Consider the following 27442-nt stretch of genomic DNA (forward strand, 5'->3'; position numbering starts at 1 on the left):
AGGGGCGGCAGGTAGCCTAGTGTTTAGAGTGTAGGGGCGACAGGTAGCCTAGTGTTTAGAGTGTAGGGGCGGCAGGTAGTCTAGTGGTTAGAGTGTAGGGGCGACAGGTAGCCTAGTGGTTAGAGTGTAGGGGCGGCAGGTAGTCTAGTGGTTAGAGTGTAGGGGCGACAGGTAGCCTAGTGGTTAGAGTGTAGGGGCGACAGGTAGCCTAGTGGTTAGAGTGTAGGGGCGACAGGTAGCCTAGTGGTTAGAGTGTAGGGGTGACAGGTAGCCTAGTGTTTAGCGTGTAGGGGCGGCAGGTAGTCTAGTGGTTAGAGTGTAGGGGCGACAGGTAGCCTAGTGGTTAGAGTGTAGGGGCGACAGGTAGCCTAGTGGTTAGAGTGTAGGGGCGGCAGGTAGTCTAGTGGTTAGAGTGTAGGGGCGACAGGTAGCCTAGTGGTTAGAGTGTAGGGGCGGCAGGTAGTCTAGTGGTTAGAGTGTTGGGGCGGCAGGTAGCCTAGTGGTTAGAGTGTAGGGGCGGCAGGTAGCCTAGTGGTTAGAGTGTAGGGGCGACAGGTAGCCTAGTGGTTAGAGTGTAGGGGCTACAGGTAGCCTAGTGTTTAGAGTGTAGGGGCGGCAGGTTGTCTAGTGGTTAGAGTGTAGGGGCGACAGGTAGCCTAGTGGTTAGAGTGTAGGGGCGACAGGTAGCCTAGTGTTTAGAGTGTAGGGGCGTTAGGTAGTCTAGTGGTTAGAGTGTAGGGGCGACAGGTAGCCTAGTGGTTAGAGTGTAGGGGCGGCAGGTAGCCTAGTGGTTAGAGTGTTGGGGCGGCAGGTAGCCTAGTGGTTAGAGTGTTGGGGCGGCAGGTAGCCTAGTGGTTAGAGTGTAGGGGCGGCAGGTAGCCTAGTGTTTAGAGTGTAGGGGCGGCAGGTGGCCTAGTGGTTAGAGTGTAGGGGCGACAGGTAGCCTAGTGGTTAGAGTGTAGGGGCGGCAGGTAGCCTAGTGGTTATAGTGTAGGGGCGGCAGGTAGCCTAGTGGTTATAGTGTAGGGGCGGCAGGTAGCCTAGTGGTTAGAGTGTAGGGGCGGCAGGTAGCCTAGTGGTTAGAGTGTAGGGGCGACAGGTAGCCTAGTGTTTAGAGTGTAGGGGCGGCAGGTAGCCTAGTGGTTAGAGTGTAGGGGCGACAGGTAGCCTAGTGGTTAGAGTGTAGGGGCGACAGGTAGCCTAGTGGTTAGAGTGTAGGGGCGGCAGGTAGCCTAGTGGTTAGAGTGTTGGGGCGGCAGGTAGCCTAGTGGTTAGAGTGTAGGGGCGACAGGTAGCCTAGTGGTTAGAGTGTAGGGGCGGCAGGTAGTCTAGTGGTTAGAGTGTTGGGGCGGCAGGTAGCCTAGTGGTTAGAGTGTAGGGGCGGCAGGTAGCCTAGTGGTTAGAGTGTAGGGGCGACAGGTAGCCTAGTGGTTAGAGTGTAGGGGCGACAGGTAGCCTAGTGTTTAGAGTGTAGGGGCGGCAGGTAGTCTAGTGGTTAGAGTGTAGGGGCGGCAGGTAGTCTAGTGGTTAGAGTGTAGGGGCGACAGGTAGCCTAGTGGTTAGAGTGTAGGGGCGACAGGTAGCCTAGTGTTTAGAGTGTAGGGGCGACAGGTAGCCTAGTGGTTAGAGTGTAGGGGCGACAGGTAGCCTAGTGGTTAGAGTGTAGGGGCGGCAGGTAGCCTAGTGGTTAGAGTGTTGGGGCGGCAGGTAGCCTAGTGTTTAGAGTGTTGGGGCGGCAGGTAGCCTAGTGGTTAGAGTGTAGGGGCGGCAGGTAGCCTAGTGTTTAGAGTGTAGGGGCGGCAGGTGGCCTAGTGGTTAGAGTGTAGGGGCGACAGGTAGCCTAGTGGTTAGAGTGTAGGGGCGGCAGGTAGCCTAGTGGTTATAGTGTAGGGGCGGCAGGTAGCCTAGTGGTTATAGTGTAGGGGCGGCAGGTAGCCTAGTGGTTAGAGTGTAGAGGCGTCAGGTAGCCTAGTGGTTAGAGTGTAGGGGCGGCAGGTAGCCTAGTGGTTAGAGTGTAGGGGCGGCAGGTAGCCTAGTGGTTAGAGTGTAGGGGCGGCAGGTAGCCTAGTGGTTAGAGTGTAGGGGCGGCAGGTAGCCTAGTGGTTAGAGTGTAGGGGCGGCAGGTAGCCTAGTGGTTAGAGTGTAGGGGCGGCAGGTAGCCTAGTGGTTAGAGTGTAGGGGCGTTAGGTAACCTGGTGGTTAGAGTGTAGGGGCGTTAGGTAGCCTAGTGGTTAGAGTGTAGGGGCGACAGGTAGTCTAGTGGTTAGAGTGTAGGGGCGACAGGTAGCCTGGTGGTTAGAGTGTAGGGGCGGCAGGTAGCCTAGTGGTTATAGTGTAGGGGCGGCAGGTAGCCTAGTGGTTAGAGTGTAGGGACGACAGGTAGCCTAGTGGTTAGAGTGTAGAGGCGGCAGGTAGCCTAGTGGTTAGAGTGGAGGGGCGGCAGGTAGTCTAGTGGTTAGAGTGGAGGGGCGGCAGGTAGTCTAGTGGTTAGAGTGGAGGGGCGGCAGGTAGTCTAGTGGTTAGAGTGTAGGGGCGGCAGGTAGCCTAGTGGTTAGAGTGTAGGGACGACAGGTAGCCTAGTGGTTAGAGTGTAGAGGCGGCAGGTAGCCTAGTGGTTAGAGTGGAGGGGCGGCAGGTAGTCTAGTGGTTAGAGTGGAGGGGCGGCAGGTAGTCTAGTGGTTAGAGTGGAGGGGCGGCAGGTAGTCTAGTGGTTAGAGTGGAGGGGCGGCAGGTAGTCTAGTGGTTAGAGTGGAGGGGCGGCAGGTAGTCTAGTGGTTAGAGTGGAGGGGCGGTTAGGTGGTTAGGCTATGATGATGTCTAGCTCCCTCTTCAGTCATTTTTTTTTTGTATCTCCGTGCTTAAAGCATCAGACAAGCTCAGTAGTCTACGTACGTACAGTGTTGACGTTGAATAATCAATGTGATGGCGTGTATTCAACCAACAGAACATCAGAGTAGGAGTGCTGTCCATAGAATCATATTCTTTATGATTTCAAAGGTCAATCTGATCCTAGATCAGCACTCTTATCCTGAGAGGCTTTATAAGTACAGGCCCAGGTACAGAGGTGAAAGGTACCAAAGACCACCGCTAAACCAATCTCTTTTTGAGTGTGTCCATAAAGGCTGTTCCACCACATGGCTACCAGCATGGCTACCAGCATGGCTACCAGCATGGCTACCAGCATGGTAACCAGCATGGCTACCAGCATGGTTACCAGCATGGCTACCAGCATGGCTACCAGCATGGTTACCAGCATGGCTACCAGCATGGCCACCAGCATGGCCACCAGCATGGTTACCAGCATGGTTACCAGCATGGTTACCAGCATGGCTACCAGCATGGCTACCAGCATGGTTACCAGCATGGTTACCAGCATGGCTACCAGCATGGTTACCAGCATGGCTACCAGCATGGTTACCAGCATGGCTACCAGCATGGCCACCAGCATGGCTACCAGCATGGTTACCAGCATGGCTACCAGCATGGCTACCAGCATGGTTACCAGCATGGCTACCAGCATGGCTACCAGCATGGTTACCAGCATGGCCACCAGCATGGTTACCAGCATGGTTACCAGCATGGCTACCAGCATGGCTACCAGCATGGCTACCAGCATGGCTACCAGCATGGCTACCAGCATGGCCACCAGCATGGTTACCAGCATGGCCACCAGCATGGTTACCAGCATGGCCACCAGCATGGTTACCAGCATGGTTACCAGCATGGCTACCAGCATGGCTACCAGCATGGCCACCAGCATGGCTACCAGCATGGTTACCAGCATGGCTACCAGCATGGCTACCAGCATGGTTACCAGCATGGCTACCAGCATGGCTACCAGCATGGTTACCAGCATGGCCACCAGCATGGTTACCAGCATGGCTACCAGCATGGTTACCAGCATGGCTACCAGCATGGCTACCAGCATGGCTACCAGCATGGCCACCAGCATGGCCACCAGCATGGCTACCAGCATGACTACCAGCATGACTACCAGCATGACTACCAGCATGGCCACCAGCATGGCTACCAGCATGGCTACCAGCATCTTTGTTGGGTTAAGAGGTAGAGTTCTAGTTAGTTAACCTACATGTCTCTGTTCCCTCAGGTGTGTACCACCACAAGCATGGCTACCACTACCCCCCAGGGGGCACCAAGCCCAAAGAGCCCCAGATGGATGAGGTGGTGCTGGGTGGTGGAGGAGGAGGCTCCAGGACCCAGGGGAGTGGCCTGTGGAACGGGGAGGCCCACCACTACTCTACCGGGAAGGGACGCAACTACGCAGATGGGGCTGGGACCATGGACGCAATGGGCTATAGGTTAGTACCTGGGGGGGTTATGGGTTATCAGTGTTGTTGTACTTGAGGCTAGGACTCGAACTAATCTCGGACTCAAGTCACGATTTTCATGACTAGAACAGTTCAGCCTTACTAATGTAGAACGCTGTCTACTAGCTAGTCTTAATCATGTAGAACACTGTCCACTAGCTAGTCTTACTAATGTAGAACTCTGTCCAGTAGCTAGCCTTACTAATGTAGAACACTGTCCACTAGCTAGTCTTACTAATGTAGAACACTGTCCACTAGCTTGTCTTACTAATGTAGAACTCTGTCCACTAGCTAGCCTTACTAATGTAGAACACTGTCCACTAGCTAGTCTTACTAATGTAGAACTCTGTCCACTAGCTAGCCTTACTAATGTAGAACACTGTCCACTAGCTTGTCTTACTAATGTAGAACTCTGTCCACTAGCTAGCCTTACTAATGTAGAACACTGTCCACTAGCTAGTCTTACTAATGCAGAACACTGTCCACTAGCTAGTCTTACTGATGTAGAACACTGTCCACTAGCTAGTCTTACTGATGTAGAACACTGTCCACTAGCTAGTCTTAATCATGTAGAACACTGTCCACTAGCTAGTCTTACTAATGTAGAACACTGTCCACTAGCTAGTCTTACTAATGTAGAACACTGTCCACTAGCTAGTCTTACTAATGTAGAACACTGTCCACTAGCTAGTCTTACTAATGTAGAACACTGTCAACTAGCTAGTCTTACTGATGTAGAACACTGTCCACTAGCTAGTCTTACTAATGCAGAACACTGTCCACTAGCTAGTCTTACTAATGCAGAACACTGTCCACTAGCTAGTCTTACTGATGTAGAACGCTGTCAACTAGCTAGTCTTACTAATGTAGAACACTGTCCACTAGCTAGTCTTACTGATGTAGAACACTGTCCACTAGCTAGTCTTACTGATGTAGAACACTGTCCACTAGCTAGTCTTACTGATGTAGAACACTGTCCACTAGCTAGTCTTACTGATGTAGAACACTGTCCACTAGCTAGTCTTACTGATGTAGAACACTGTCCACTAGCTAGTCTTACTGATGTAGAACTCTGTCCACTAGCTAGTCTTACTGATGTAGAACACTGTCCACTAGCTAGTCTTACTGATGTAGAACACTGTCCACTAGCTAGTCTTAATCATGTAGAACACTGTCAACTAGCTAGTCTTACTAATGTAGAACACTGTCCACTAGCTAGTCTTACTGATGTAGAACTCTGTCCACTAGCTAGTCTTACTGATGTAGAACACTGTCCACTAGCTAGTCTTACTGATGTAGAACACTGTCCACTAGCTAGTCTTAATCATGTAGAACACTGTCAACTAGCTAGTCTTACTAATGTAGAACACTGTCCACTAGCTAGTCTTACTGATGTAGAACACTGTCCACTAGCTAGTCTTACTGATGTAGAACACTGTCCACTAGCTAGTCTTAATCATGTGGACCATCACCATTCTGAGCCGTGTATCACCATTCTGACCTGTGTGTGTGTGTGTGTGTGTGATGTAGAACACTGTCAACTAGCTAGTCTTACTGATGTAGAACACTGTCCACTAGCTAGTCTTACTAATGCAGAACACTGTCCACTAGCTAGTCTTACTAATGCAGAACACTGTCCACTAGCTAGTCTTACTGATGTAGAACGCTGTCAACTAGCTAGTCTTACTAATGTAGAACACTGTCCACTAGCTAGTCTTACTGATGTAGAACACTGTCCACTAGCTAGTCTTACTGATGTAGAACACTGTCCACTAGCTAGTCTTACTGATGTAGAACACTGTCCACTAGCTAGTCTTACTGATGTAGAACACTGTCCACTAGCTAGTCTTACTGATGTAGAACACTGTCCACTAGCTAGTCTTACTGATGTAGAACTCTGTCCACTAGCTAGTCTTACTGATGTAGAACACTGTCCACTAGCTAGTCTTACTGATGTAGAACACTGTCCACTAGCTAGTCTTAATCATGTAGAACACTGTCAACTAGCTAGTCTTACTAATGTAGAACACTGTCCACTAGCTAGTCTTACTGATGTAGAACTCTGTCCACTAGCTAGTCTTACTGATGTAGAACACTGTCCACTAGCTAGTCTTACTGATGTAGAACACTGTCCACTAGCTAGTCTTAATCATGTAGAACACTGTCAACTAGCTAGTCTTACTAATGTAGAACACTGTCCACTAGCTAGTCTTACTGATGTAGAACACTGTCCACTAGCTAGTCTTACTGATGTAGAACACTGTCCACTAGCTAGTCTTAATCATGTGGACCATCACCATTCTGAGCCGTGTATCACCATTCTGACCTGTGTGTGTGTGTGTGTGTGTGTGTGTGTGTTCCCTGCACCCCAGCAGTAAGGGCAGCACCCTATCGAAGCGTGGCTCTAAGAAGGGGGCGGAGCCGACAGGTAAAGGTGATGAGGGGCGTGTCCAGGAGGCCCAGGTACCGCTGGAGGACCTGGAGAGAAACCACAAGATACTGCAGTGGATGATGGAGGGGGAGGCACTACGACACAAAAAGAACACGCACGGGTAACACACACACACACACACACACACACAGTAGGACGCACTCTCTCAGTCCCTCACTTACTCCAATGTTAACTAACCTTCTCTTTCTCTCTCGCTCCCCTTCACTCTCCCTCTTTCTCTCCCATCCCCCCCTCTTTCTCTCTCGCTCCCCTTCACTCTTCCTCTTTCTCTCTCGCTCCCCTTCACTCTCCCTCTTTCTCTCTCGCTCCCCTTCACTCTCCCTCTTTCTCTCTCGTTCCCCTTCACTCTCCCTCTTTCTCTCTCGTTCCCCTTCACTCTCCCTCTTTCTCTCTCGCTTCCCTTCACTCTCCCTCTTTCTCTCTCGCTCCCCTTCACTCTCCCTCTTTCTCTCTCGTTCCCCTTCACTCTCCCTCTTTCTCTCTCGCTCCCCTTCACTCTCCCTCTTTCTCTCTCGCTCCCCTTCACTCTCCCTCTTTCTCTCTCCCCTCTTCCCCTCTTCCCCTCTTTCTCTCTCCCCCTCTCTCTCTCCCCCCCTCGGTTTCCTTCTCTCTCTCTCTCCCCTCTAGGAGTACCACAGGCTCCAGGAAGACCCAGGGGAGTGTGGAGCTGTTGAGACCCAGCTCTGTGGAGCGTCCTGGGGCAGTGCACCCCTGGGTGAGCGCCCAGTTGCGGAACAACGTGCAGCCCTCCCACCCCTTCATCCAGGACCCCACCATGCCCCCCAATCCCGCACCCAACCCCCTCACTCAGCTAGAGGAGGCCCGGAGGAGACTGGAGGAGGAGAGGAGGAGAACCGCCCTGCTGCAGGCTAAACAGAGGTAAGAGGAGGAGGGGTTGAGGTTGGAACGAGGGGTTAGTGTTGATTAGGATCAGGGTGTTCTAGCAGGAGGCCTTTAAGTCTTTAAGCAGTGCTGTCTGTCTCATGTCTCCATCTCTCCTCCAGACAGAAGTCTTTAATCAGTGCTGTCTGTCTCCTCTCCTCCAGACAGAAGTCTTTAAGCAGTGCTGTCTGTCTCCTCTCCTCCAGACAGAAGTCTTTAAGCAGTGCTGTCTCTCTCCTCTCCTCCAGACAGAAGTCTTTAAGCAGTGCTGTCTGTCTCCTCTCCTCCAGACAGAAGTCTTTAAGCAGTGCTGTCTGTCTCCTCTCCTCCAGACAGAAGTCTTTAAGCAGTGCTGTCTGTCTCCTCTCCTCCAGACAGAAGTCTTTAAGCAGTGCTGTCTGTCTGTCTCCTCTCCTCCAGACAGAAGTCTTTAAGCAGTGCTGTCTGTCTCCTCTCCTCCAGACAGAAGTCTCTAAGCAGTGCTGTCTGTCTCCTCTCCTCCAGACAGAAGTCTCTAAGCAGTGCTGTCTGTCTCCTCTCCTCCAGACAGAAGTCTCTAAGCAGTGCTGTCCTTCTCCTCTCCTCCAGACAGAAGTCTCTAAGCAGTGCTGTCCTTCTCCTCTCCTCCAGACAGAAGTCTCTAAGCAGTAAGAAGCAGGGGTCACAGTGTGAGAACGTAACTGTGGCGTACTACTTCTGTGGTGAGCCAATCCCCTACCGCACCACGGCCAAAGGTTGCGTGGTGACCCTGGGACAGTTCAAGGAGCTACTCACCAAGAAGGGCTTCTACAGGTGAGTAGGGCACTACTTCTAACCCTGTCCCCTACGTAGGGCACTACTTCTAACCCTGTCCCCTACGTAGGGCACTACTTGTGACCTGAACCCTATGGGCCCTATGAAGGGAACAGGGTGGACGATGAAGTCCTGTCTTCTAACCCTGTTCCCTACGTAGGGCACTACTTGTGTGTTGATTCACAGTGTGTGTGTGTTGATTCACTGTGTGTGTGTGTTGATTCACTGTGTGTGTGTGTTGATTCACTGTGTGTGTGTGTTGATTCACTGTGTGTGTGTGTTGATTCACTGTGTGTGTGTGTTGATTCACTGTGTGTGTGTGTGTGTTGATTTATTGTGTGTGTGTGTGTGTTGATTTATTGTGTGTGTGTTGATTTATTGTGTGTGTGTTGATTTATTGTGTGTGTGTGATTTATTGTGTGTGTGTTGACTCATTGTGTGTGTGTCTTCTAGGTTCTACTTTAAGAAGGTGAGTGATGAGTTTGACTGCGGCGTGGTGTTTGAAGAAGTCAAAGAGGACGACGCTGTCTTGCCCATCTACGAGGAGAAGATCATCGGTAAGGTAGAGAAGGTGGACTGAAACAGGAAATGGAGCCGGGAGGAAGTAGGAGGTGGAGGAAGGAACAATGACGCAGAGAAAAGACTGAACCGGATCGGATGAAGAGGTGGAGAGAGTGCTTTTGGAAGAGGAGGAGCGGGGGGGGGGGTGAAGAGGTGGAGAGTGCTTTTGGAAGAGGAGGAGCGGGGGGGGGGGGGGATGAAGAGGTGGAGAGTGCTTTTGGAAGAGGTGGAGCGGGAGTGGGGTGTAAAGGAGGGGGGGGGTTGAGACAGAAGAATGGAATGGTACAGCATGTCACTGCCTCCTGGTTCCAGCGTAGAGGAACACACGTTTGGAAAGGAGGATGAGACAGAAGGATGGAGGGATGAACAGGGTGAAAAGCTGTTCTAAACAGTCTTCCTGTCCTGCTCTGGGGGAGGAGTTGTTGTTCTCCTTCCAGAACCAGCTGCTGCTAAGTTGCTATGGAGACCACATGGTGCTCGGAACAGGATGACGGCTGAGTTCCATTCCGGAATCTCACTCCCTTCAGTCCCTAGACTCGTCACTGAGGGGGCAGAGGGGATTTATGCGGCCCAAATAGCACCCTAGAGGCCAGTGATCATCATCTAGATTCAGCCACAGGTGGATTTTTTTATTTTCTTGAGTGGCTGGTCATTGGACCTGAATATAATTACATATCATTAGTGGAATGCAAATGGACTGCAACAAGCCCAAACAAAGAGAGAATTTGACTAAAACATACTAATTTCAAACCTTGCTTACATTTGTATACAATCAAATATCTATATATTATGCCTGGGAATAATTTAAAATAATTTGGAGCTGAGAGACGGTGTGTTTTTTGTGTTTCAAAATAAAAGCCCTACGGTCCCTGGTCACTATAGGGAATAGGCTGCTGTTTGAGGCGTGACACGGTGAGGATTTTCACCGGGAGGCCTTCATCTCCTCAACACGTAGACATCATTATGACATCATAAAGAACCTTCACGCTCCATCCCGTGATGTCACCTAGTGATGTCACAGCATTCTGTATAAACAAACACGGTTGTATAAAAACCGGTTTACTGCAGCTGTATATTTTTGATACAAACGCTACGCCTACGGACATCAAAGGAGGAAGGAGTCTGTTTACCTGTAGACGTTATTAGTGCTGTTTCTGGGTGGGTAATGTACAGGTACTAGTAGGTTTTAACACATGTACAGGCTGGGGGAAGAGTCCCAAATGGCACCCTATTCCCTTTCTAGTGCACTACTTTTAATCAGAGGCCTTTGGATAATGGCACCCTATTCCCTTTCTAGTGCACTACTTTTAACCAGAGCCCTTTGGCTAATGGTACCCTAATTCCCTTTCTAGTGCACTACTTTTAACCAGAGCCCTTTGGCTAATGGCACCCTATTCCCTTTCTAGTGCACTACTTTTAACCAGAGCCTATAGGTTAGGAGTCCACTCTGTGAAATAGGGTGCCTTTTGGAATGCTACCAGTGTGTTTCTAAACCATCAATGCTTGGGCTTGTCCCAAATTACACCCCATTTCCCCAGCTAGTGCACTACGTGGGGGGTGGGGGGGGGGGGGGGGGGGGGGGGTTAGGGTGTGGTTTGGGACTCCTTGTGTTTTTCTATGTAAAGGTGTATATTTTAAAGCTAGATGGCTGAGTCCTGTGAGGGCTGCCATCTTGTTTTCCAGGCAGTCCAGACATCATCTCCAGGAGACGCTTCATGTCTATTGTCCTGTTCAACTGCCTCTGGCTGTTTGTCCCAAAGGGCACCCTATGTAGTGTGATACGTTTGAACAGGGTTCATAGAGTTCTGGTCAGAAGTAGTGCACTATATAGGGTATAGGGTGCCCTTTGGGACATAGCTTCTTACTTATGTCCAGCCCTAACCCCCTACAGCCTAGGTTGAACCCTAACCCCCTTAAGCCTAGGTTGAACCCTAACCCCCTACAGCCTAGGTTGAACCCTATCCCCTACACCCTAGGTTGAAACCCCCTACACTCTAGGTTGAACCCTAACCCCTACACTCTAGGTTGAACCCTAACCCCTACACTCTAGGTTGAACCCTAACCCCTACACTCTAGGTTGAACCCTAACCCCTACACTCTAGGTTGAACCCTAACCCCCTACACTCTAGGTTGAACCCCCTACACTCTAGGTTGAACCCCCTACACTAGGTTGTAACCCTAACCCCTACACTCTAGGTTGAACCCTAACCCCTACACTCTAGGTTGAACCCTAACCCCTACACTCTAGGTTGAACCCTAACCCCTACACTCTAGGTTGAACCCTAACCCCTACACTCTAGGTTGAACCCTAACCCCTACACTCTAGGTTGAAACCCCCTACACACTAGGTTGAACCCTAACCCCTACACTCTAGGTTGAACCCTAACCCCTACACTCTAGGTTGAACCCTAACCCCTACACTCTAGGTTGAACCCTAACCCCTACACTCTAGGTTGAACCCTAACCCCTACACTCTAGGTTGAACCCTAACCCCTACACTCTAGGTTGAACCCTAACCCCTACACTCTAGGTTGAAACCCCCTACGCTCTAGGTTGAACCCTAACCCCTACACTCTAGGTTGAACCCTAACCCCTACACTCTAGGTTGAAACCCCTACACTCTAGGTTGAACCCCCTACACTCTAGGTTGAACCCCCTAGACTCTAGGTTGAACCCCCCTACACTCTAGGTTGAACCCTAACCCCTACACTCTAGGTTGAACCCTAACCCCTACACACTAGGTTGTAACCCCATACACTCTAGGTTGAACTCCCCTACACTCTAGGTTGTAACCCCCTACACTCTAGGTTGAACCTCCTACACTCTAGGTTGAACCCCCTACGCTCTAGGTTGAACCCTAACCCCTACACTCTAGGTTGAAACCCCTACACTCTAGGTTGAAACCCCTACACTCTAGGTTGAACCCCCTACACTCTAGGTTGAACCCCCTAGACTCTAGGTTGAACCCCCCTACACTCTAGGTTGAACCCTAACCCCTACACTCTAGGTTGAACCCTAACCCCCTACACTCTAGGTTGAACCCCCTACACTAGGTTGTAACCCCATACACTCTAGGTTGAAACCCCCTACACACTAGGTTGAACCCTAACCCCTACACTCTAGGTTGAACCCTAACCCCTACACTCTAGGTTGAAACCCCCTACGCTCTAGGTTGAACCCTAACCCCTACACTCTAGGTTGAACCCTAACCCCTACACTCTAGGTTGAAACCCCTACACTCTAGGTTGAACCCCCTACACTCTAGGTTGAACCCCCTAGACTCTAGGTTGAACCCCCCTACACTCTAGGTTGAACCCTAACCCCTACACTCTAGGTTGAACCCTAACCCCTACACACTAGGTTGTAACCCCATACACTCTAGGTTGAACCCCCTACACTCTAGGTTGAACTCCCCTACACTCTAGGTTGAACTCCCCTACACTCTAGGTTGTAACCCCCTACACTCTAGGTTGAACCTCCTACACTCTAGGTTGAACCCCCTACACTCTAGGTTGAACTCTCCTACACTCTAGGTTGAACTCCCCTACACTCTAGGTTGTAACCTCCTACACCCTAGGTTGAACCCTAACCCCCTACACCCTAGGTTGAACCCTAACCCCCTACACCCTAGATTTGGAGTGGGGGCCAGGGATCGGTTTGTAATTTGAAAACTGTCTGTCGATCATTAATGTACTGCAGCTCACCCCAACTTCTCCCCTCAGACACCCAGGGCCTGTATCTGTTTCACATCAAAGCTGCTCCATAGCAGAGCACAGATCTGGGATCAGTTTACCCCTAACCCTGTGATGTGTCTCAAGTGACACCCTATTCCCTATACAGTGCACTACTTTTCACCAGGTTTCATAGGGCTGTGGTCAGAGGTAGTGCGCGATATAGGGAATAAGGTGTCACTCCGGAGAGGAAACTGTCTTAGGATCTGTTTTTTTTTTTTTTACTCCAAGGTTCCTGGACTGTGTGTGTGTTCTATGTACTAAGTTGTATTTCTACAATGAACTGATCTACGGTGCGTGGATCTATGTAAAGCCAAAGAACATTCGTAACCTGTCTGTGTCTGGACACTGTCTGTACATCTGTCTCTGTCCGTACAGTTAGTCCCGTTGTGAAATATCTTGTTTTATTGTGTATCTGTCTGTATGGCAGAAATTAACTTAGTTATCCCAATTTCCCTCAATCGTCCAATCTATAATGTGGAGTTAAATGTATTGGGTTTTAAATCAACTTCTGGAGAAACAGTGCCTGAAGGTGACTTGTACTCAGATCTGGTCGAAGAGGGTAAATACACAATAGGAATAGTTCATCCCCAAAAAATCCAAGATGGTGACCCACTCTAAATCCAAGATGGTGACCCACTCTAAATCCAAGATGGTGACCCACTCTAAATCCAAGATGGTGACCCACTCTAAATCCAAGATGGTGACCCACTCTAAATCCAAGATGGTGACCCACTCTAAATCCAAGATGGTGACCCACTCTAAATCCAAGATGGTGACCCACTCTAAATCCAAGATGGTGACCCACTCTAAATCCAAGATGGTGACCCACTCTAAATCCAAGATGGTGACCCACTCTAAATCCAAGATGGTGACCCACTCTAAATCCAAGATGGTGACCCACTCTAAATCCAAGATGGTGACCCACTCTAAATCCAAGATGGTGACCCACTCTAAATCCAAGATGGTGACCCACTCTAAATCCAAGATGGTGACCCACTCTAAATCCAAGATGGTGACCCACTCTAAATCCAAGATAGTGACCCACTCTAAATTCCAGATGGTGGTCCCACTATCTCCCCCTCTGAATTATAACGTTTTAGATGAGAAAATGTTGTTTCATGCGACAATATCTGTCCAATAAATCGGCAAGCATGTTCTCATTTTATATAAAATATATTTTACGATTATACGTTGGATTATACCTGATTTTAGTTGTAAACTACATTGCCCCTTCTGAATGGTATTTAATGCTGTGTTATTATTGGAAGTATTGGGGGGGGGGGGGGGGGTGTATCCTGGGTGGTGGAAGGGGGGGAGGGGGGTGTATCCTGGGGGGGAGGGGGGTGTATCCTGGGGGGGAGGGGGGTGTATCCTGGGTGGTGGGAGGGGGGGGGGGGGGGGCATTTAATCCCATCCTAACTCAAATCACTGATTGTCATAACCTGTCATTACATACATTAGCCTCTAGGTGCTGTTTTTTTAAATCACTGTCATTTTCGTTTATTATTTTCAACCAACAATTACGCTGTGTCGGTCTGGACGAGCTCTTCACTATGTAAATATGTACATTGTCATATTTCCTATGTTTTTAGTCGTCAACCCGCTGCCCGCCAGCTAGTCTCTGAGGTTTATAAACTACAGACGACACAGATTGCTGGATTCACTTGTACAGTTCTTTTTAAAAAGGTACTTCGTCAATAAATACATTGAATAAAACATGACCCCTGTCCTTGTTGATGGAGTCGTAGAGCATCATTCTGTTGTCGACGAGGGCCGTCAGGATTTATGTGAAAAGGATCTAGTGACGCTCTAGAAAACCTAAACACACTGCTTCTGGCGAGTCACTTCTACCAATCTATACATAGAGTCTGCTAAAGGTATCAATTAGGGAAGATGTATCGGTAAGCATATCGGAATCGGCCGGGATTGAATGAATGCACATGTTTAACGCTGATGTGCATACCAATATAACGTAGGTAGATAATGTAATGACGCCACAAATTATAACGCTACACGTACAACACAGCATTCCTAACCCACAATGTCTGCTGTGTGGATCGAGCAGTCAACGAGTCCAGCAGTCAACAAGTCCAGCAGTCAACAAGTCCAGCAGTCATTTGAGAAAGTTAGAACATTTCAGCGAGACGACTCAAAGGCGAAATCCATTAACGCCAAGATAATGTAATTCATTGTCCTTGACAATCAACTGTTCTCTGTCGTGGATGATGTTGGCTTTCGCTGACTGGTCGAGCACCTCGAGCCCCAGTACGTACACACTACTAAGTTGGCACAATTTTTTTTCAGATGTTGCCCTACCAGAGTTACACAGTATTGTTGAAATGCACATCCATGAGCTACTTGCTACGGGCTTTACTGCTATTAGCTTCACGACTGACATTTGGACCAGCAATGTCAGCCCCATGAGCATGCTGAGTCTGACAGCACAGCGGGTCGATGAGGATTTCCTACTGAGGAAAGACGTATTGCTCAAGAATGTGCTGGTTCTCATACCGCTGCTGCCATTTTAATGTCATTTGAGAAGATGTTTTAAACATGAACACCCTCCTAGCGCCATTCGAACAACTGACTGGAGAAATAAGCTCATCACCTGTGTCTGCAGGACTTATGTCCAGGACTTGAAATCCCGTAATGTATACAGGCAATCCTCATATTTGTTCCCTTCACTTTAAGGACAGTCCCGAGCTATTCCGCAACATACTGTAACGACCCTGGCTCAGCCCTTTAATATCAGGAGGTGGATGCAATAACGTTTGTTGATTTCAGTTTATTGCCCTCAATGAATTGTGTTGTGACGATGACTATACAGTTTCCGTTTTGATGTTTACAGGTAAATGTGAGTAGGACGCCATCTTGTGGAACATTGGGAAATGTCCTCCGGGAAACTTGACGGTTCGAGTGACGCGGAATGACGTACAACACAAGGTCAAAGTTTACACGTGCAACGTCACGATAGGAACACAGTTGGAACGTCTGCTTCCAAAGAAAACATACATTTCTGCGTAAATTGTGCTTGATTTAACGTTTAATTCAGCGGTTTTAATTAAAGAGGATACAATGCAGATGCTTTGAATGCATATCGAGACGTACAGTAGTAGTTGGTCATTTTTTAAACTTTGAGTTACGAATTTGCAGCGGAGCTAGTGAGCTAACGTTAGTTTGCTAGACATGGATCCGCTAGACATAGTAATGGACGAAGTGGCGTTGGAGGGACTGGACGGGGTTACTATCCTCTCTCTGTGGATTCGGTTGGAAAAGAGGAACCCCGCTTTCCCACGGAATCTAGACCCGTGTACTAAAGAGTTCATTTGGAAATCCTTGGTCTCGAACCACGAAGTCGACTTCTACGAGCTGCCGCAAGAGAGAGCGGATGTCGTGCTCGTCGACCGGTAGGTTGGAGTTGTCTTACGCGTCGATCACACGTACAGTGTCATTACGAAAAAATGGGACGGAGCATCATCTGGATATGTGTGCAACAAAAGTTCAACATTTACCTAATGCTACCAATTCTGTCAAGCCGTTTACGCGTACAGTTTGACGCACACTTTAGATACATCCAACGTGCGTACCACACAGAACGCTCTGCAACGCTATGTTGCAAGGCAAACGCAGCGTTACATTGGAATGAATGTACTTCTTCTGGTCGACCAAAATGCATTGACACTGTCGGCGTGATCGAGCCATCACTTGTCTAGCTACTTCAGTACGTTCAAAACAAATGAGAAATTGGAGAGAACTAGCTCCAACTACGAAAATTTGTTTTGAACTTGGATTTCCCAGTTCCCAACATCAGTCCTGCTATACATTTTCCCTATGTCGTACATTTGTAGCGTTATGGCATTGTTTGGTAGCCTATGCATTTGAAACAAAATATCTAACTAGCTAGTAAAATCATTCAGTTAGTAGTGTCACCAAAGCTGACACTACTAAACTAGTTAACTAACTTTGATGGCTAAATATCTAGTGCCAAATGTTCAACTAGCTGCGTGCACGTTTCCAACGCCACTATCCCTCTCCATGCTGTATGTCTGGTCTTCAGATTTGCAGACATAGATCCGGACACGGGGATTCAGGAAGCATCCCATTGGGACAGAGTGGACTCCTACCCTGTCCAGATCTTATTGGAGGATAAGAGTGGAATCCAGGGCTCGTGTGTCTTCTTCAACGAGAGGAGAAACGTCACCCCAATCATCCGCACCACCAACCTGACGCCGTGTGTAACGGTAGAGGACGCCTTCAAAAGGTGTGTGTGTGTGTGTGTGTGTGTGTGTGTGTGTGTGTGTGTGTGTGTGTGTGTGAATTCAAGATGGGGCGGCAGGGTAGCCTAGTGGTTAGAGCGTTGGACTAGTAACCGGAAGGTTGGAAGTTCAAATCCCCGAGCCGACAAGGTCGTTCTGCCCCTGAACAGGCAGGTAACCCACTGTTCCTATGCTGTCATTGAAAATAAGAATTTGTTCTTAACTGACTTGCCTTTAAATAAAGGTAAAATAAAAAAGATATCTCTAGCACATTCATATCCAGCTGGTCCCAATTCCTCCACCTCTCCACCTCTCCCTGGCTGTTACTCAGGCTGTTATGTCTCGGCTATAATCATGAAGTTTCGTCTTAAGTTAGCAAACGCATAGAGCTGGATTCCTGAGCTGGATCTAATTTGACACTTATAGTTATACTTCGTTATCGTTATAAGCAGTGGCACGCGAGGCGATATTGAGAATCACACCATCGGTGTTTCAAAATGTAAGCTATATAAACGGTATATCGCCCACCTCAATGTTTGTAGATCTCTAAGGTGGAAGCAATAAACTGGTGCACGTTGGTGTTGTAAACGGTGGTGTTGTAAACGGTGGTGTTGTAAACGGTGGTGTTGTAAACGGTGGTGTTGTAAACGGTGGTGTTGTAAACGGTGGTGTTGTAAACGGTGGTGTTGTAAACGGTGGTGTTGTAAACGGTGGTGTTGTAAACGGTGGTGTTGTAAACGGTGGTGTTGTAAACGATGGTGTTGTAAACGGTGGTGTTGTAAACGATGGTGCACGTTGGTGTTGGAAACGGTGGTGGTGTACGTTGGTTTAGGTTTCAGCGTCACTAATAGAAATGACTTCTATTTTAGCGCTTGGCCACGCAGACGCTGGTTGGTGCGCGAGCAGCGCGGCTGCAATAATTGAATAACGTGTTTAAATGTATTTTGCGACGTGAGCTGTGTGGTCAGCATGTTACATCAAGGGTTTAGGGCCAAGGGATAGGGAGTGATATGAGACCGGCTGTTAACATTACATTATAGCTGCCCCGACTACAGAAAGTCATAGACCCAACTGATAACCTCTCCTCCAGGTAGAATCAATCCACAACTTGTCATCAACTAGTCGGGTAGATATTAAAGAATGGTCCTAAAACAACCCTTAACCCATGATGACCTCTCCTCCTCCAGGTGGGGGAGGAAGCTGGTAATGGTGGCCTCCCAGAGGTTAAGGTTCAGGGTGTTAATAGGTGACGGAGGAGACCCGGACTTGAAGCTGACTGACCACTCATACTGTATCCTGGAGAGGGTGGGGAGGGCCCGCTGGCAGGGAGAGCTACAGAGAGACCTGCACTCCTGCTCATTCAAGTAGGAAAACACATCTCTACCTCTTTAGCTACTGAGAGACCTGTACTCCTGCTCATTCAAGTAGCTGGCTTGACAGGAAAACCACAGTGATCTCCTCTACCTCTTTGGTGTTTATGTACCAGCATGCTCTCTGTCACTTTCTCATCTCTGCAAAGTTGCTGGAATACCACTTATTGTCTGTTCTGATTGGTCACACTATGTAATAAGCTGCGTTGTGATTGGTGCAGGACGGACCCGAGGAAGATGCACTACTTGAGGAAGTCTCTGACACAGAATGATCTGATCACCATGCAGTCTCATGTCCTCAGACTGGCCAGCGGAGCACAGCAACACTCCATACTGCTCCTGCTCAAACGCTTCCACGTAGACCGGTCAGTACACACTCTCTAACCTGATTCAGTTCTAAACCTGATTCAGTTCTAAACCTGATTCAGTTCTAAACCTGATTCACTCTCTAACCTGATTCAGTTCTAAACCTGATTCACTCTCTAACCCGATTCAGTTCTAAATTTGATTCACTCTCTAACCTGATTCAGTTCTAAACCTGATTCAGTTCTAAACCTGATTCACTCTCTAACCTGATTCAGTTCTAAACCTGATTCACTCTCTAACCTGATTCAGTTCTAAACCTGATTCACTCTCTAACCTGATTCACTCTCTAACCTGATTCACTCTCTAACCTGATTCAATTCTAAACCTGATTCAGTTCTAAACCTGATTCACTCTAACCTGATTCAATTCTAAACCTGATTCACTCTAACCTGATTCAGTTCTAAACCTGATTCACTCTAACCTGATTCAATTCTAAACCTGATTCACTCTAACCTGATTCAGTTCTAAACCTGATTCAGTTCTAAACCTGATTCACTCTCTAACCTGATTCAGTTCTAAACCTGATTCACTCTCTAACCTGATTCAGTTCTAAACCTGATTCACTCTCTAACCTGATTCACTCTCTAACCTGATTCAATTCTAAACCTGATTCAGTTCTAAACCTGATTCACTCTAACCTGATTCAGTTCTAAACCTGATTCACTCTCTAACCTGATTCAGTTCTAAACCTGATTCACTCTCTAACCTGATTCAATTCTAACCCTGATTCACTCTCTAACCTGATTCAATTCTAACCCTGATTCACTCTCTAACCTGATTCAATTCTAACCCTGATTCACTCTCTAACCTGATTCAATTCTAAACCTGATTCACTCTCTAACCTGATTCAATTCTAACCCTGATTCACTCTCTAACCTGATTCAATTCGAGGGACTATATTGGCATGGAAAACACATGTTTACATTTCCAAAGCAAGTGAAGTCGATAATTTTTATTGTTTTATTTCACTTTTGTTTATTAACTGTAAACATTAAACTCACAGAAGTTCCAAAAGAATAAAGACATTTCAAATGGCGTAATGATGTACAAATGGTTAAAGTACAAAAGGGAAAATAAATAAACATTAAATATGGATTGTATTTACTAGAGGTCGACCGATTTATGATTTTTCAACGCCGATACCGATTATTCGGAGGACCAAAAAAAAGCCGATATCGATGTCGTGTCTTTGGCTATGCCGGATTAAGTGATATGACATGCTATTCTATAAAGTAACTTCTCCGTAATTAATATTACCTGATTGGGCTAATCATGTAAATGTAATTAACTAGAGAGTCGGGGCACCACGATATAATATTTTTTAGAGCTGTTAACTTCTGAATAAACTCTTAAAGACCTAGTAATATTTTACGTCAATAGCTGTCAATATTAATCGTTATCTTAATTCAGTCTCATCTGAAAGTTGTAAATTCTTGGTTATCTTTACGAACCCTGGCTCACAAGTTGAATCGGCAATACAAAATTGGGTTGAATTATTTATTTACTAAATACCTAACTAATCACACAGAATTACATATACACATAATTAAATCATAACTTGATTACAAATTACGTCATAAAGGAAAACGTCCCTAGCAGGCGGAACAGATATGACAGCTTGTTACACAAAAGAAAAGGGTCTGGGTTTGAGTGAAAGAGCGGGAAGACTGAGGAACAAAGGGAGAAGCTGTGCTATCGTAAATACAGTATCTTATGCATTCTAAATTACCATCCATTTGGAACAGGAAAATGCAATAAATATTTACTCTGAGCTGCGCTTCGGTAGGTTGGTGGTAGATGGAAGGCCGTGTTGCCCAACCGAGTCCTTTGAAGAATGTCTCTGGTTGTCAATTAGATACGTTGTAGTAACGTCGTTGGGTGATAGACTGGATACTCTGTCTGTTGATTCCTAGCCCTCGTTTGCATCTGCTGTTGCTAACTCAACGGCTAGGAGGTATCACTTCTGTAGTGAATAAGAGTTCAAAGTTCATACCATTCGCAACCAAAGCTCACGCTGATGTTGGCTTCATTCTGTAGTTATTATCTGAACCATTCTGACATTGGACCGTCGTCCTCACGTCATCGGAACAGGAGGTTACTTTGTCGTCAAGGGCTTATATAGGAAGGGAGAGGAGGGCGTGTTTGAAAAGTTTTATAGCCCATGTCCCTTCACATTGAGCAGAGTAATTAACTGTAATTAACTGAAAACCCAAATCTCACATTTTAGAAGCTAAAATCACATTTCATCCCATTACGAATAATTTCATATTCAAACATTTAAATTGAACAACAATTCCATGTGAATCCGATAACTCTGATGTGTAGACTTTCCACTGTAGAGTTTATGTCATCTTATCATTGATGAGAATGTCTCAGATGACAACTGAACTGACATCATATTCATTAACCGCATATGTTCAATTGGTCGGATTACCAGAATATAGTTAATTTCCCCCCACCTTCTGATGTTCCCAGAATCTCTATGTTAACCAAGGTTTGTGCAAATGTAACATCAGTAGGGTAGAGAGAGGAAAAAGGGGGGAAGAGGTATTTATGACTGTCATAAACCAACCCCCAGGCCAACGCCATGACACCGATTAATCGGCCGATTTTAATTTACATTTTTTACTTTTATATATTTGTAATAATGACAATTACAACAATACTGAATGAACACTTATTTTAACTTAATATAATACATCAATAAAATCAATTTAGCCTCAAATAAATAAATGTTCAATTTGGTTTAAATAATGCAAAAACAAAGTGTTGGAGAAGAAAGTAAAAGTGCAATATGTGCCATGTAAGAAAGCTAACGTTTCAGTTCCTTGCTCAGAACATGAGAACATGTGAAAGCTGCTGGTTCCTTTTAACAGGAGTCTTCAATATTCCCAGGTAAGAAGTTTTAGGTTGTAGTTATTATAGGAATTATAGGACTATTTCTCTGTCTACGATTTGTATTTCATATACCTTTGACAATTGGATGTTCTAATAGGCGCTTTAGTATTGCCTGTGTAACAGTATAGCTTCCGTCCCTCTCCTCGCCCCTACCTGGGCTCGAACCAGGAACACATCGACAACAGCCGCCCTCGAAGCAGCGTTACCCATGCAGAGCAAGGGGAATAACTACTCCAAGTCTCAGAGTGAGGTTTGAAACGCTATTAGCGCACACCCAGCTAACTAGCTAGCCATTTCACATCGGTTACACCAGCCTAATCTCGGGAGTTGATAGGCTTGAAGTCATAAACAGCTCAATGCTTGAAGCACAGCGAAGAGCTGATTGCAAAACGCACGAAAGTGCTGTTTGAATGAATGCTTACGAGCCTGCTGCTGCCTTCCACCACTCAGTCAGACTGCTCTATGAAGTCATAGACTTAGTTATAACATAATAACACACAGAAATACGAGCCTTATGTCATTAATATGGTAAAATCCGGAAACTATCATTTCGAAAACAAAACGTTTATTCTTTCAGTGAAATATGGAACCATTCCGTATTTTATCTAACGGGTGGCATCCATTAGTCTAAATATTGCTGTTACATTGCACAACCTTCAATGTTATGTCATAATTACGTAAAATTCTGGCAAATTAGTTGGCAACGAGCCAGGCGGCCCAAACTGCTGCATATACCCTGACTCTGTTGCAAGAGAAGTGACACATTTTCCCTAGTTAAAATAAATTCATGTTCGCAGGTATATGCTGGTTTAAAAATATATACTTCTGTATTGATTTTAAGAAAGGTATTGATGTTTATGGTTAGGTACACATTGGAGCAACGACTGTTTTTTCGCGAATGCGCACTGCATCGATTATATGCAACGCAGGACATGCTAGATAAACTAGTAATATCATCAACCCTGTGTAGTTAACTAGTGATTATGATTGATTGATTGTTTTTTATAAGATAAGTTTAATGCTAGCTAGCAATTTACCTTGGCTTCTTGCTGCACTCGCGTAACAGGTAGTTAGCAGGCTCCTCGTGGAGTGCAATGTAAGGCAGGTGGTAAGAGCGTTGGACTAGTCAACCGTAAGGTTGCAAGATTGGATCCCCTGAGCTGACAAGGTAAAAATCTGTCGTTCTGCCCCTGAACAAAGCAGTTAACCCACCGTTCCTCGGTAGGCCGGCATTGAAAATAAGAATGTGTTCTTAACTGACTTGCTTAGTTAAATAAAGGTGTAAAAAAAAAAAAATTGCCCAAAATCGGTGTCCAAAAATACAGTTTTCCGATTGTTATGAAAACTTGAAATCGGCCATTCCGATTAATCGGTTGACCTCTAGTATTAACCATGGTGTGTGTTCTTCACTGGTTGCCCTTTTCTCGTGGCAACAGGTCACACATCTTGCTGCTGTGATGGCACACTGTGGAATTTCACCCAGTAGATATGGGAGTTTATCAAAATCGGGTTTGTTTTTCGAATTCTTTGTGGGTCTGTGTAATCTGAGGGAAATATGTGTCTCTAATATGGTCATACATTGGGCAGGAGGTTAGGAAGTGCAGCTCAGTTTCCACCTCATTTTGTGGGCAGTGAGCACATAGCCTGTCTTCTCTTGAGAGCCAGGTCTGCCTTCGGCGGCCTTTCTCAATAGCAAGGCTATGCTCACTGAGTCTGTACATAGTCAAAGCCTTCCTTAAGTTTGGGTCAGTCACAGTGGTCAGGTATTCTGCCACTGTGTATTCTCTGTTTAGGGCCAAATAGCATTCTAGTGTGCTCTGTTTTTTGTTAATTCTTTCCAATGTGTCAAGTAATTATCTTTTTGTTTTCTCATGATTTGGTCGGGTCTCTCTCTGTCTCTCCAGGCGTAGTAAGTATGATATCCTGATGGAGTTGACCTCTAACCTCCTGTCAGAGGCGCCCAACCACACAGCCTCCATGATCACACTACGAGACCAACTGGTGAGACCTCTGTGTTCCAGTCAACATTGCATCGTTGAGCGGACCTTGTATGCATGTGTACCAGGACATGCAGTGTGTGGATAGAGTGTATCAGCAGTGTGTGGATAGAGTGTATCAGCAGTGTGTGGATAGAGAGTGAACCAGGACATGCAGTGTGTGGATAGAGAGTGTACCAGGACATGCAGTGTGTGGTTAGAGAGTGTACCAGGACATGCAGTGTGTGGTTAGTGTGTATCAGCAGTGTGAGGTTAAATAGTGTGTATCAGCAGTGTGAGGTTAAATAGTGTGTATCAGCAGTGTGAGGTTAAATAGTGTGTATCAGCAGTGTGAGGTTAGAGAGTGTGTATCAGCAGTGTGTATCAGCAGTGTGTGGTTAAATAGTGTGTATCAGCAGTGTGAGGTTAAATAGTGTGTATCAGCAGTGTGAGGTTAGAGAGTGTGTATCAGCAGTGTGAGGTTAGAGAGTGTGTATCAGCAGTGTGTATCAGCAGTGTGAGGTTAGAGAGTGTGTATCAGGACAGTGTGAGGTTAGAGAGTGTGTATCAGCAGTGTGTGGTTAGAGAGTGTGTATCAGGACAGTGTGTGGTTAGAGAGTGTGTATCAGGACAGTGTGAGGTTAGAGAGTGTGTATCAGGACAGTGTGAGGTTAGAGAGTGTGTATCAGCAGTGTGAGGTTAGAGAGTGTGTATCAGCAGTGTGTGGTTAGAGAGTGTGTATCAGCAGTGTGAGGTTAGAGAGTGTGTATCAGGACAGTGTGAGGTTAGAGTGTGTGTATCAGGAGTGTGTATCAGCAGTGTGAGGTTAGAGAATGTGTATCAGCACAGTGTGAGGTCAGAGAGTGTGTATCAGGACAGTGTGTGGTTAGAGTGTGTGTATCAGCAGTGTGTATCAGGAGTGTGTATCAGCAGTGTGAGGTTAGAGAGTGTGTATCAGCAGTGTGAGGTTAGAGAGTGTGTATCAGCAGTGTGTATCAGGACAGTGTGAGGTTAGAGAGTGTGTATCAGCAGTGTGAGGTTAGAGAGTGTGTATCAGCAGTGTGTGGTTAGAGAGTGTGTATCAGCAGTGTGAGGTTTGAGAGTGTGTATCAGGACAGTGTGAGGTTAGAGTGTGTGTATCAGGACAGTGTGTATCAGCAGTGTGAGGTTAGAGAGTGTGTATCAGCAGTGTGTATCAGGATAGTGTGAGGTTAGAGAGTGTGTATCAGCAGTGTGTGTTAGAGAGTGTGTATCAGGACAGTGTGTATCAGCAGTGTGTGGTTAGAGAGTGTGTATCAGCAGTGTGTATCAGGACAGTGTGAGGTTAGAGAGTGTGTATCAGGACAGTGTGTATCAGCAGTGTGTGGTTAGAGAGTGTGTATCAGGACAGTGTGAGGTTAGAGAGTGTGTATCAGGACAGTGTGAGGTTAGACAGTGTGTATCAGGACAGTGTGTATCAGCAGTGTGTTTTCTCTCTGCAGAGTATCAGTGAGAGGACCTTCAAGCGTATGTATCAGTACATGCAAGCAGCCAAACTGGTCCAAGTGGTCATTAAACCAGTTGAACACCTCAACCCTACAGTAGGCCCCTGTGATACCAGGAGAGGTATGTACCCTACACACTACCTCACTACCTCAACCCTACAGTAGGCCCCTGTGATACCAGGAGAGGTATGTACCCTACACACTACCTCAACCCTACAGTAGGCCCCTGTGATACCAGGAGAGGTATGTACCCTACACACTACCTCAACCCTACAGTAGGCCCCTGTGATACCAGGAGAGGTATGTACCCTACACACTACCTCACTACCTCAACCCTACAGTAGGCCCCTGTGATACCAGGAGAGGTATGTACCCTACACACTACCTCACTACCTCAACCCTACAGTAGGCCCCTGTGATACCAGGAGAGGTATGTACCCTACACACTACCTCAACCCTACAGTAGGCCCCTGTGATACCAGGAGAGGTATGTACCCTACACACTACCTCAACCCTACAGTAGGCCCCTGTGATACCAGGAGAGGTATGTACCCTACACACTACCTCACTACCTCAACCCTACAGTAGGCCCCTGTGATACCAGGAGAGGTATGTACCCTACACACTACCTCAACCCTACAGTAGGCCCCTGTGATACCAGGAGGGGTATGTACCCTACACACTACCTCAACCCTACAGTAGGCCCCTGTGATACCAGGAGGGGTATGTACCCTACACACTACCTCAACCCTATAGTAGGCCCCTGTGATACCAGGAGAGGTATGTACCCTACACACTACCTCACTACCTCAACCCTACAGTAGGCCCCTGTGATACCAGGAGAGGTATGTACCCTACACACTACCTCAACCCTACAGTAGGCCCCTGTGATACCAGGAGGGGTATGTACCCTACACACTACCTCACTACCTCAACCCTACAGTAGGCCCCTGTGATACCAGGAGGGGTATGTACCCTACACACTACCTCACTACCTCAACCCTACAGTAGGCCCCTGTGATACCAGGAGAGGTATGTACCCTACACACTACCTCAACCCTATAGTAGGCCCCTGTGATACCAGGAGAGGTATGTACCCTACACACTACCTCACTACCTCAACCCTACAGTAGGCCCCTGTGATACCAGGAGAGGTATGTACCCTACACACTACCTCAACCCTACAGTAGGCCCTTGTGATACCAGGAGAGGAATGTACCCTACCTCACTACCTCAACCCTACAGTAGGCCCCTGTGATACCAGGAGAGGTGTGTACCCTAGACACTAGTCTGACGGCTGGTTCTCCTAGACACTAGTCTGACGGCTGGTTCTCCTAGACACTAGTCTGACGGCTGGTTCTCCTAGACACTAGTCTGACGGCTGGTTCTCCTAGACACTAGTCTGACGGCTGGTTCTCCTAGACACTAGTCTGACGTCTGGTTCTCCTAGACACCAGTCTGACGGCTGGTTCTCCTAGACACTAGTCTGACGGCTGGTTCTCCTAGACACTAGTCTGACGGCTGGTTCTCCTAGACACTAGTCTGACGGCTGGTTCTCCTAGACACCAGTCTGACGGCTGGTTCTCCTAGACACTAGTCTGACGGCTGGTTCTCCTAGACACTAGTCTGACGGCTGGTCCTCCTAGACACTAGTCTGACGGCTGGTTCTCCTAGACACTAGTCTGACGGCTGGTTCTCCTAGACACTAGTCTGACGGCTGGTTCTCCTAGACACTAGTCTGACGGCTGGTTCTCCTAGACACTAGTCTGACGTCTGGTTCTCCTAGACACTAGTCTGACGGCTGGTTCTCCTAGACACTAGTCTGACGGCTGGTTCTCCTCGACACTAGTCTGACGGCTGGTTCTCCTAGACACTAGTCTGACGGCTGGTTCTCCTAGACACCAGTCTGACGGCTGGTTCTCCTAGACACTAGTCTGACGGCTGGTTCTCCTAGACACTAGTCTGACGGCTGGTTCTCCTAGACACTAGTCTGACGGCTGGTTCTCCTCGACACCAGTCTGACGGCTGGTTCTCCTCGACACTAGTCTGACGGCTGGTTCTCCTAGACACTAGTCTGACGGCTGGTTCTCCTCGACACTAGTCTGACGGCTGGTTCTCCTCGACACTAGTCTGACGGCTGGTTCTCCTCGACACTAGTCTGACGGCTGGTTCTCCTCGACACTAGTCTGACGGCTGGTTCTCCTCGACACTAGTCTGACGGCTGGTTCTCCTAGACACTAGTCTGACGGCTGGTTCTCCTAGACACCAGTCTGACGGCTGGTTCTCCTCGACACTAGTCTGACGTCTGGTTCTCCTAGACACTAGTCTGACGGCTGGTTCTCC

The 27442-nt window shown here is 47.3% G+C and overlaps 3 protein-coding genes across 4 annotated transcripts in view; all 3 read left to right on the forward strand.

Annotated features, from left to right (window-relative positions):
* The window catches only part of LOC110485340 (axin-1), a 38460-nt gene extending 29287 nt beyond the window's left edge, over nt 1–9173 (forward strand). The window contains exons 10-14 of the mRNA XM_036939863.1: nt 4109–4319; nt 6701–6880; nt 7408–7659; nt 8293–8454; nt 8908–9173. Of these exons, the coding sequence (XP_036795758.1) occupies nt 4109–4319; nt 6701–6880; nt 7408–7659; nt 8293–8454; nt 8908–9034 (932 nt within the window). The 3' untranslated portion in view covers nt 9035–9173. The remainder of the gene's footprint in view (nt 1–4108; nt 4320–6700; nt 6881–7407; nt 7660–8292; nt 8455–8907) is intronic.
* Nucleotides 9174–12143: 2970 nt separating this feature from the next.
* On the forward strand, nt 12144–14026 carry LOC118938143 (serine/arginine-rich splicing factor 4-like). Of its 2 annotated transcripts, none has more exons than XM_036939864.1 (2): nt 12144–12505; nt 12593–14026. In XM_036939864.1, the coding sequence occupies exon 2, from the start codon at nt 13351–13353 to the stop codon at nt 13888–13890; it is 540 nt and encodes a 179-aa protein (XP_036795759.1). In that variant the 5' UTR covers nt 12144–12505; nt 12593–13350; the 3' UTR covers nt 13891–14026. The 2 variants fall into 2 exon arrangements, with proteins under 2 accessions (XP_036795759.1, XP_036795760.1); XM_036939865.1 differs by lacking the exon at nt 12144–12505 and having other exon boundaries at nt 12638–13751; nt 13800–14026.
* Nucleotides 14027–15697: 1671 nt separating this feature from the next.
* LOC110485341 (general transcription factor 3C polypeptide 1) overlaps nt 15698–27442 on the forward strand; it is a 93224-nt gene continuing 81479 nt past the window's right edge. The window contains exons 1-6 of the mRNA XM_036942555.1: nt 15698–16156; nt 16807–17010; nt 18193–18369; nt 18597–18740; nt 23544–23640; nt 25097–25220. Of these exons, the coding sequence (XP_036798450.1) occupies nt 15936–16156; nt 16807–17010; nt 18193–18369; nt 18597–18740; nt 23544–23640; nt 25097–25220 (967 nt within the window). The 5' untranslated portion in view covers nt 15698–15935. The remainder of the gene's footprint in view (nt 16157–16806; nt 17011–18192; nt 18370–18596; nt 18741–23543; nt 23641–25096; nt 25221–27442) is intronic.

The sequence above is a fragment of the Oncorhynchus mykiss genome, chromosome 13, assembly GCF_013265735.2.
Source record: "Oncorhynchus mykiss isolate Arlee chromosome 13, USDA_OmykA_1.1, whole genome shotgun sequence".
Classification (NCBI taxonomy): domain Eukaryota; kingdom Metazoa; phylum Chordata; class Actinopteri; order Salmoniformes; family Salmonidae; genus Oncorhynchus; species Oncorhynchus mykiss.